General features: G+C 36.3%; 2 protein-coding genes across 2 annotated transcripts; one reads left to right on the top strand and one right to left on the bottom strand.

The window, feature by feature from the left end:
- The first annotated feature begins 2,137 nt into the window (after positions 1-2,137).
- On the top strand, positions 2,138-4,226 carry LOC148587968 (Cytochrome c oxidase subunit Vc family protein). The gene is made up of 2 exons (XM_088511285.1): positions 2,138-2,246; positions 3,818-4,226. Exon 2 carries the CDS (start codon positions 3,848-3,850, stop codon positions 4,040-4,042), a length of 195 nt encoding a protein of 64 aa, XP_088367411.1. The 5' UTR covers positions 2,138-2,246; positions 3,818-3,847; the 3' UTR covers positions 4,043-4,226.
- Positions 4,227-4,680: 454 nt separating this feature from the next.
- Positions 4,681-10,554, bottom strand: LOC132169160 (putative glutamyl endopeptidase, chloroplastic). Its single transcript, XM_088513550.1, has 11 exons — positions 10,389-10,554; positions 9,299-9,460; positions 7,928-8,894; positions 7,593-7,721; positions 7,138-7,494; positions 6,592-7,050; positions 6,393-6,467; positions 5,718-5,778; positions 5,466-5,615; positions 5,165-5,302; positions 4,681-4,959 (listed from the first exon to the last, which is right to left on the bottom strand). The coding sequence occupies exons 1-11, from the start codon at positions 10,552-10,554 to the stop codon at positions 4,681-4,683; spliced, it is 2,943 nt and encodes a 980-aa protein (XP_088369676.1).
- Positions 10,555-11,097: the final 543 nt, after the last annotated feature.

Genomic DNA, 11,097 nt, shown 5'->3' with positions numbered 1-11,097 from the left:
TAGAAAAAGGAGTAAAATAGAAAGAAAAATTCATGGATACAGCTAGTCTAAGGGATTGGGACCTGGGATGGAATTAAGATTTTTCATGTAGAGGGACCAAAATATAAATGAAGGGATAAATTTATTTTTAGTAGGGGTCAAACCTATTTTCTATATATATATATATATATATATATATATATTGAAAATTTTATTAAAAAAAATTCCTTTAAATGTAGGAACCTCCTTGAAAATGGTCCAATATAATTAATAACATTGGTGTCTTGTTGTTGGGTGAGTTATTTCCCTGTTAGTTGCATTACTAGTTGATTGTGTTTAATGAGGATTATAATTTCCTTATTTCCTTGTGGAGAAAATTCTGAGAGATGTTGAGAGAGTTTTCTTGTAATGGTGATGGTGTGATCTGATTGTGATATGTAGATTGCTCAATTTCCTAGAAGCTTGCCACATGGCTGTTCCAGTTGTATGATTATTTTCTACATATTTGGATTAAGTGCTGTTAAAAAATACTATATCATATGCTCTGTAGCTTTTTTAGAGAAATGCTTAGCTCATTCTCCCCACTATTTCCTAACCATCTTTTATATATATATATATATATATATATATATATATATGGTTGAGAAATGGTTAAGAGAATGAAGCCTAGCATTTATCACTTTTTTAAAGGTTAAAGATTCACAGTTAAAAAAACATATAAACTAAATTTATGCTATAATTTTTCTTACAAACACGACAAAAATATAAGAGTTTAATGACCAATATATAGTGACTTTTTTGGGCAAAAAAAAAATAATAATAATAATAAAGTCACTATATGGTTAGTGACTACCTTTAGTGACGTTTTTAAAATTGTAAAAATTGCATAAACTAAAAAATAGAGTAATGTCGTTTTTTACTATTCACACGTCACCAGATAGTGCAAGTCAAATATATTTTCCAGATAAAGGCTGCATAAATGGCCTACGGTGGTTTACTTGTATCCTCACCACACTCCAAAACGTGGAAAACGACAATGTGTTTAACAATGACTTTCAAATTAAGTACATGTTTGGGATTGTGTTTAAGGAATCTAAAAGTACTTTTAACACTCAAAAAGTCTGTTTGAACAAAAAAGTATTCATTTAGTAAAAAAATTAAAAACGTTTTTAAAGGTTAAGAAAACCTAAAAATTATCAAAATGCACTTTTTGCAAAAGCTTAAAAATAAAGCTTTTGTCCAAAAGTGCTTTTTGACTTAAAAACTCTATTTCTCAAACGCAATTTTAGAAAAGGCACTAAGCTTTCCTTTAACAAATAGATTTCAGGCGCAAATCATTCATAATTGCGTTTTGTGTAAATGGAGTTAAGCATCACGTATTTAGGACAGGTTGGTATTTCAATTATTAATATTTTTCCACAAATAAATTTAGCCAACATGTGTGTAACGATTTCCGATTAAAAGATCATATGTTCTGAAATTGACAATTGACTTTTTAAATTGCATGCAATTCAAGTAATTGTATATAAAAAAGGCTGCGACCAGTTCTCCTCAATAATTGAGTCCCGAACTTTCAATTGTCTATGTGTTTAACGATTTCTGATTAAAAGATCAAATGTTTTGAAATTGTCAGAATTTTTAAATTGCACGCAATTCAAGTAACCGTATATAAAAAAGGCTGCAACCAGTTCTCCTCAATAATTGAGTCCCGAACTTTCAATTGTCTATAGAGATGGACCCATAGCTTGCTAGACCTCGCTAAGAATGCCCAATCGTTTAAGCCCTATACTACGAATTTATTTTACGGTTTAAATTTTATTTTATTACATCTAACCGTATATATAGTATTATATTATTTAATAAATTTAAATAACATAACGACATATATACTATTAAAATTTTAAAATTAAATATAAACTGTAAAATAGATCATCTCCATTTCACTTACCGATAAAACAGAGGAACCGTAAGTACTTGAAGAGTAATTAGGGCAAAGCCCACATGTCAAGTGTGCTTCGGCCTCTAATTATTTTGCTCAATTATTTGGGCCAAGCCTCATTTCCTAGGCCCTAAGAAATCTCAAATCCAGTGCAGAATACAATAATCCCAACGAACAAACACCGTCTTTAGAGGACCCCACTACCCCCGAATTAGGGCAAAACAGAGATTTAACCAATGCCAAACGCTGAAAAGGGCTTCCATTTCTCTGGCATTCACAAATCACAAATCTGATTCTTCAGCGAACGACGACTCAGTCTACCACTCAGGTAATCTCTTATTTACGATATTGGATTTTATTATATATGATTTTCTATGTTCTACATAGCTGTTCAGTCCTGCAATCTGCTTAGTTTGTTTCTCGATCTATTGGCTTCTTCTTCTTTTAATCGTATGTTTGGTTGTGGTCGAGAATTATTGAAATCGAAGTATTGGGTTTCAAATTGAAGTCATTAATGAATCGGAAAAGACCAAAAAGGGAACCCCATCTAACTTGGTCTCAAACACGCATTCTTCTGTGTTTGGATTTCAAATCTTTTATATATATATATTTTTTTTCAGGTTGCATGAACAATAGGCAGAAAAAATTTGGACTATTTCATGAGAATTTTTGGTTTTGATTTGTTTTTACTCATTTTGCTTAAAAATTAGTGTCTGTACATGTATTTGTTTGGCTTAGTATATAATAAGAAGATTGGGACTTGGCAATTGGCAAGCGAGGTTGTTGTGCCTAATTCAGCTTTGTTAAATAGGAATCTCGGTTGATGTAAAACAAATTTACTCATTTCTTAGGTATGATGCTGCGTAAGAATTTTTTTAGGTGGTCAGAATGTTTTAGATAATCATAATGTTCAATAACTAGCTTGTTCAAGTTCTTTTGATGGGCTGTACTAAGATTGAAAAGTGTATTCCATAACCAAGTAATTTCTCTATTTTGGCTTTTATGACTTATTTTCTTTCTGGTTATTTAAACTGATTTGCAGGGGTGGGTCTGAAGTGCCCTCCCTTGTTGAGGTTCCCCGTTAAAAAGTTATTTAAACTGATTTGCATTTTGTGTCTGGATTTTCTTAAAAAGGAAAAGAGTAGTAAAGTTTTATTCTTTTCTTATTTTACTTATCAAAAAAAAAAAAAAGAGTAGGAAAGTATATGTTTTCTTGAGACTGATAATTGGACAAGAAAAGATTTGGAATTTAAAGTGAACATTAATGTATGATGAACCAGTGATGATACCTAAAGGTTATTAGAAGTTTGCCCACTGATCTTTGCTTTCTTATAAACAAATTTAATCAGATTTCTTGGTTGGAGTCTGCTCTTGGTTATTGAATGTCTAACCGTGCAACTCATTGCATGAGTATGAAGCTGGTCACTGCAATTAATATTTGATTCTAGCAGCATATGATTATCAAGATTTTCACAATATTGAAGTTGCAATAACTAGCTTGTCCTTGTTCTTTCATAGGCTGCATATCAAGGGTGGAACTAGAATTTTAGGTGCAGGGGACAAAACCAAAACGAACTTTTTTGGGCAATAAAATTTTGATTTTGAAAGGGTTATATATATATATATTTGGGGAACGCGTTGAGGCTTGGGGGCTTCACTGTAGTTTCGCTCCTAGCTGCAGTAAGACTCATGTCAATCTGTAATATACTTTGTAACAAATTCACTTACTGGGTGTTTGAACTGATATGATAATACTAATTTGTAATAACAGTTGTAATCTGGCATTTACTTATCCTTTGGAAATATTGTTTGGTTATTTTAATTGATTGGCTTGTTGATTTTACTTTTGTGCCTCTTAAAAAGAAAATAATGAAAATGGCCCGTCGTTTCTACTTGCAGACTTTACAAGCTTTCTAATAAAGAAGCACAATGGCTGGCTCTAGGGTTGCTCATGCCACCTTGAAAGGACCAAGTGTTGTCAAGGAGTTATGCATTGGGTTGGCACTTGGTTTGGCTGCTGGTGGCCTCTGGAAAATGTATCACTGGAATGAACAGAGGAAAGTGAGGCAATTTTATGACTTGTTGGAGAAGGGTGAGATTAGTGTTGTTGCCGCCGAAGAATAAATCTTTCTTTGTTTCTGTCATGAGTGGACACATTCTGCAGTTTGATCATTTTGTGTTCCCCCTATATTTGGCTCTTGAATCTTAAGATGAGCTTTACTTTGGAATTTAAGGGAATAAACATATTGTACTGATTTGTGGAGTACAGTGTTTGCTTTAGATATAAATTCATCAAAGTTTTATGGTATTTGCTTGTGGTTTCTATTATGGTTGCTAAAGTGAAATGCTAGACTACTCACCGTTATTATGCATACATCATACGTGTAAAACAAGTGAAGAGTTGTAGCAGGCAGGCATTCTTTGTAGCATGTGTAAACTGGCATCAGTTTTTTTAAAACATGTAATTCTGGTATATATTTTTAATAGGATTAACAAAGCATGTGACATTTATTCTTAGAGAAAATAATTTTCACATGCATTTTTAAAATTCATGTGAGAATTACAAGCTCCAAATATACGCAGTGCTGCAAGTATTGGATCAAGTGACATTTCAGGTCTCAATAATATTGAATTACACTTTGGACATCAAATTTACGCACTGATATCTCATGAGAAAAACCATCAAATTTATGTAATGATGCCTCAATGAGGATCAAATGACATGTCAAATTTCAGTTTTGAATTACACTTGGAAGCAATGTTCAAGAAAATAAAATTAATGTGTGTTTTTGCGTAAATTTGATGCGTTTGTTGCTTTCGGAACCTGTTGCCTCTTTGCTTACATCATGTTTAGATGCGTCAATATCTGCTTTTAGATCAGTTGTATTTGACACACAATATTTATGCAGCCATCTATCAGTTTCCCAGAGGACATGCATGATACTCTCCTTTGCAGTATACACATGGCTCTCAAATGGAAGAATCACTAGGCGACAAAGAGCATTATCGTGATCTTTCAGAGCACTGAAAAAATAATCTGACTGCAAGACATGCAAACACAAAATTAAGTGGCGGGTAACCAAATAGCTAATGAACAAAGGAGCTTCAACCTCAGCTAGTGGAAAAACTAATTTGGAACATTGAAACTAATGAGTAGGTAAGTTAAAATCTATCAAATGATGAATGGAAACACAGGGAAAATGTTGAACCAGACAGGAAAAATGGGGAAAATGGTTCATCTTTTACCTGCATTGATAAAGTATGAGGATTCTTGTCGTCTTCTCCGTGAATAAGCAATATTGGCTTCTTAATTCTATTAGCTGACATGAAAGGACTCATCTCCACAGGAGTGGTTGTGGCCTGCCAAGGAGTTCTGTTTTCATTCTACACCAATATAACCAAGTCACTAGTCCATCAAAGAGTTAAGATATGACACTAGGGAAAATGTCTGTTGGGAAGGGAAAAAAGAAGAAAAAGGTTCAACTCCACAACTGAAAATATCTAGTTAGCTGAGTAAAGAAATTCACCCATTAGTGTCTTGTCTTACCTCAAAACCAAAAGGAGCAAGTGTTCTGTAGTAACCACCAGACCAAGCAACTCCACAACTGAAAAGATTCGGGGCATGTGCTAGGAGGTTTGCAGTTATGAAAGCACCAAGGGAATGTCCCCCAACAGCAATTTTGTTTGGATGAGCCACCTTAACAAACAAGGGCAGCATCAGAATACTTCGGGTCAGAAATACAAACCCAGAACTACATAAATAAACAAAATTCTTATAAAAAGGAACGAAAGAGCTTACTCCACGTCGGATAACTGCCTCAACTGCAGCCTCTGCACTCCAGACCAACTGCTCTATATACCTGCCCAAGGAATTTCAAATATATATCCTGAAGCTATATGTTGCATAGTTTATTTTGTGAAACTCAAATAGCTGGAAAAGAAAACCAAATACAACAAAGCTTCGCATGAAAGCTCAAAACCTTGAAACTTCCTTCTTAAGTGAAGAAAGGACTGAAGAAAATAAAGCCCCATGTTACATAGCTAGTACAATTTGAGGTATAATGAAGAAACATAAATGATTTGAATATATATATGTATCAAACCACTATAAAAGCAATTTCATTTCTCACTCATTTCTCACCCATTTCCGAGACATCTCAAATTTCATTACCTATTTGTTTTGTTCCTTCAAGTTTTAATGCATATTTTGAAGTATTGCCCCCACTCCAGCGTGCATGGCCTTTTCACACTCATTTCACAACTTCGGTTTCACAAACTCGCCATCCTTGTTGGGGTATGTGCTTCACACATTTTCTCTTCTTTGGTTAATAACAGGATGAATTTTCTTATGTCATCAATCATTTAAAAATTTCTAGCAAGGCCATAGAGACATTCACTTTATCATATGAATAGGATGGGCTTCCCATATCCTTGAAACTATTTGTATATTACAGAAAACATTGTATCAAGTTACCTGCCATTTGCCTCTTCATAGCCTTCAGGCCATTCACCAATAATAGGAATTGCTGGTCCGGATAGAATAGCAAACCTGCAAGTAAAGGAGCTGTCAAAAGTTTGCCCATCATGTTCCCAACAAGCCATACATGCATAGATGACAAGTGAAAGACACCAAAAGAGAGTATACGCAAACAAGGGGAAGAGGAAAACCATGCCTTCTAGCCAGCCAAAGAAGGGGTGATGTAGGTCCAATGCCAGCAAATTTATTAGGAGAACCTCGAACTTGTCCAGCTGCATCTTTGCTTCTAAATTCGTCAGGGTCACACCAGACCAAACATGGAAGAGGACCATCTTTTGATGGATCATAAAGTGGTGGCAGGTACAATGTTGCAGTCAGTAGCACCCCGTCCTTTCTGAGGTACCTGATCATCTCTTTCTGCAATAGTGCCAGCTGTGGGTAGGGATTAGGGGAATTCGAAATTTTAGATGCTTTCTTCTTTCCCCAGCTCAGGATGAAATATTGAGGGTTGTCAGTTTTCGACTCTCTGGAAATCAGTATTTTCAACTGATCGACTCGCCAATTCCCTTCTTTCTGATCATAAATAAAAGCAACAACAGTCTCGTAATTTTTATTTTTGTCGCTCTGCCATATTCGTTCTTTGCGGCCTGTATTTCTGAAAGAATTTGGTTTAGAACCACATGGCAGCAACGAGCATTTAGGAAGCAACACACCACCAGGAATTATTTTTGAATATACTTACATGTCAATCAAATCAAGGAATGGAATGTTCCCTTCTGGTGTAACACCACTTCCGTTCAGTAAAACATAAGTGTTTCCATCATTTTCCTTATTTACCTTTGCAATCACATAACGTGCAGCAGGACTTCTCCACAGGACTAGAGAGCCAGGATCAGAGTACACATCTTCTGATGACCTATCAAATAGGAGGCGTGGACTAGCATCTTTAGATCCAGGAGAAATCACCCAGGTTCTTGTTCGCAGTGTCTGGTACCAAGATTCTTCAGATCCAGCAGAAATCACCCTTCTAAGTGTTCGCCGTGTGTTGTACCAAGATTCAGAAACTAGAGCCAGTGAATCATCACACCAATAAATACCTCTGTGGAGATAGAAAAGCTCACATTCATTAAAACGAGATTCAGCTTTAGATGTATATCAGAGGATAAAACATAAATCACATAGATCTCATAGTCATACCCATAACGGAGATCTAATTGATGTAAGATCGCTGGCTGTTCACCTTCTAGTGGCTCAGCAGGCTGTGTATAAACTATATCACGTGGATAAACTCGTACATTCGCATCACCTCCATCTTGTGTCTTTACCCTAAAAACCTCAACAGCAAGAGCAAACCAAGCATTTAAAAAAACTGTTAATTGTCAAACAAGTATCTGAATGTTTACAATGAGATGGAATCATCCGGCATAATTATCTTATGCAATTCTAAACAAACACTCCAATGGAACCTTTTATAATTAACAACAGTTTCTCACAAAAAAATTACAGCTAAGAGTAGAATCTGTGACACGTACCAGTAAAGTGTTGATGGCTTATCTTCTCTCCATTTTATAGAACGTATCCCTTTCCGTACACTATTGCATCCAAGGGGAATGTCCTCAGCAAGGGGCAATTCACAAAGTTCCCTAACAAATTTCCCATCAGTAGTCCACAAATCTACTTTCTTAGGATATCTTCCTCTTGGTACAACATTGACAGAGCACGATCTGTGAATTGAACTAATCATGAGGTATTTCCCGTCTGGAGAGGGCTTCAATGATTCATACACAGCTGGTGGGCCGATTGTCTTCACTCTCCCATCCAAAGAAGCCAATACAAGTTCCGTAGTTACATAGTGGTCGAACACTTTTTTATCAAATTCATCTTTTAGCAAATCCAAGGTGGTTCTAACGTTTTTATGCTCATTGGACTGTATCTTTGGGCCACTAGGAACGAAAGGTTTATTTGGTAGGACTCCACGAGAGAATGGGATGATGGAAACTAATATAGTAGAATTATCAACCCAAACATAATTACGAACCGCTTCAAGACATATTTCTGGTGACTGATCAAACAAAGGTGTAGCCTTCCCTGTTTCTACATCAGCAACCCATATTGCAAGCTTACCGCTGCGATTTTCTTCATCATCAACCCAGACACAGAATGCTAAATGCCTACCATCTTGCGACCAAGTAACGACATTGATATTAGCGCCGTCAGGGATCCCATGTAACCTTTTCTCGGGCCCAAGTTTACCATCAGGCCTCAACTCATGAATCACAATACCCGTGTAAGATGACATCCGACTCCTAGTAGCACGCTTGCGATGAATACGAAACTGCGGTCTCGCTAGGTGTGCCAGTGGAGGCAGAGCTCTCAGCTCGAGAAACAGTATTTTATCCATGTGTGGCGAGAGAAAAACTGCAGGAAGCGGAGGAGCATCCACAATATCCCTAATCTCTTTCGGAGGATAACAATACCCATTTCCCAGCATCGAATCGTCTACACAAAAACATGACACCCACTTGAGATATATAAATATAATGATAGTCTACACCCATAAACACAAATTCAAGAGTGTAACAAATTGAAAGCAACACATGCATAACAAGACTAGCTCAAGAATGTAACAAATCCAGGTTGACCAATACAGCACTACAGGATAGAGCAAGGTCCAAATCAAAATCATCAAACTCAAACAAAACAAAAACAAAAAAAAAAAAAATCAATTTCGCGATCAGGATCAGACCCATATAGCATTCAAGCATTTCGAGCTCAAACCTCACATGTTTGCTTAAAAATCACCTTCTTCAATTGCCCAAACCGTTGGCTCCCCCCTCCCCGTGCTTTCAAAAACAACTTAAATAAAAGCGATTAAACAAAAGTTCTTTTCTATTATGAATTACCTTCATTTTCAGTTGGAGAAGCAGCAGAAGCAGAAGAAGGGGTGCTATTGGAGCCTCCGCCGCTTTCTTCGCAGGCCATGGCGGTGGTGGTCTTGACGGACGTGACGGCGTTTCGAAGGGGACAGAGTCTGAGGATTACGGGAGGTGGCGAGCGAGCTGAGACTGAAGAGAGAGCAAAATGCAAGAATCAAGAATCAGAAAGAAGATGAAATTTGGAAAATGAATGATTTCATTAATCTGCGTTCAATGTATATACACAAGAATGAATACAGCGGAAACAGAAACTAACATGCACTCTTCATATCCACGTGTCAGTTTAGTCTAACTAAATAAACTGACTAACCAACCAATATCCAACTGTCTAAGTCTAACTAATCAGTTTAACTTTAACAACTATTTACAACTGAAACTCCCCTTCCAAATGAATGGAGGAATGGAAGAACGAGAGAGAGAGGCTTCGTAAGAATATATATATTCTTACCGGCGGGCTGGTGGTGGGTGTCGTCGGATATTGACAGAGGGGAATAGGAAAAGCTGGAAAGGAAACTAATTTTTGTCCAGTGTTTTTTTTTTTTTTTTTCAATGGCTGTTAGATGAGATCCGGTGTTTTCATGCTTATAGGATCTCGTGTTTTTATCTGAGGTGTCACCCTCTTATTGGATGCCGTAAAACATGGTTTTTCAGTTAAACTAAATGAAGACATGAGATATGAGACATGAGATAACCAAAAAAACAAAAAAAAATAAAAATGAAGACATGAGATATGTTAAAAATTATGGCTATTAACCGATTTGAAGCAAAATAATCATTTTGGCAAATGTTATTTTAAAAAGTTCTGATAAGCTAGAAGAAACTTTTAAAATCATCATCTTTGTAAGCTCTTTTAAGAGCATTTTCGGCGATAATTGCTAGTTTAGCTACTCAAAAACTACAATTTACTAGTTTAGACTTTAGATACTGCTATTTTAATCGTCTCTTCCAATTAAATATTGTTTTTCTAATATTATTTTATTATTTTCTAACTTTTCCTTCTCTTCCCCATCTCTTTCTCTCACACACAGCAAAAATTGATGCGGTGAATATCAAACACCCCAGCATTTGAGAAACCTTGAAACAACATTCGCAAACGCCGCCTTCTGCTTCTTCGTCCGCTGCACCTTCTGCTCTCTCTCTATCGCATCCCTCAATGGCTCAAGCCACCCCAAAAAAGATGCCTTCACATATGGCAAATTGGGAGCCAACTTCTTCTCACACATCTCCCTCTGTAACTGTTAGGAAATTAATCCTATTTCCCAAGACCCGTGAGATGCGAAAAAAAAAAAAAAGCGGAATAATAAAGATAAGCAATCACACACGACACAAAGATTTAAGTGGTTCGGCTTAACAAGCCTACATCCACTGGCGGAGACGACCCAGAAAAAATTCACTATTAAAAGATGAGTACAAGAGAGTAACAGGGTGAGAAAACCACTCAAACCCAAAGCCCCAAATACACCCAATTCTCACTTTGCCCAAAGGAGAATAATAACAAAAAATGGGAAAAGAAAACACTCCCTTTCTTGCTCTCACTTTTTCTCTCTATTGTTGGCTCACCAAAACACAAAGCAAATATTACTTTGTTTTGTTTTCTCTGTACGTTTATGTGCTGTGGACACCCCTTTATATAGGACATAAAAGTTGGCTAAGCAAGGCTCCTCCAATTCCAAATTGTAGAAGGACTTCAAGTCCAAGTCATGCTCTAAAAAGAAAACCAATTCCAATAGCAACTAGGAATACAAAACGTGAGCCAAAAGGATCCT

The sequence above is a fragment of the Corylus avellana genome, chromosome 1 (assembly GCF_965113065.1).
Source record: "Corylus avellana chromosome 1, dhCorAvel1.hap1.2, whole genome shotgun sequence".
NCBI lineage: Eukaryota > Viridiplantae > Streptophyta > Magnoliopsida > Fagales > Betulaceae > Corylus > Corylus avellana.
The sequence above is the reverse complement of the archived record's forward strand: the minus strand, read 5'-3'. Positions and strand labels throughout refer to the sequence as shown.

Bases quoted from the DNA above. Each gene is read 5' to 3' on its own strand.
- LOC148587968 (XM_088511285.1), top strand. From the start codon at position 3,848: ATGGCTGGCTCTAGGGTTGCTCATGCCACCTTGAAAGGACCAAGTGTT.
- LOC132169160 (XM_088513550.1), bottom strand. From the start codon at position 10,554: ATGTGTGAGAAGAAGTTGGCTCCCAATTTGCCATATGTGAAGGCATCT. The intron at 5,303-5,465 runs GTAAGACAAGAC...ATATTGGTGTAG, and splicing joins TTGCTCCTTTTGGTTTTGAG to AATGAAAACAGAACTCCTTG. The intron at 4,960-5,164 runs GTAAAAGATGAA...CATGTCTTGCAG, and splicing joins CTCATACTTTATCAATGCAG to TCAGATTATTTTTTCAGTGC.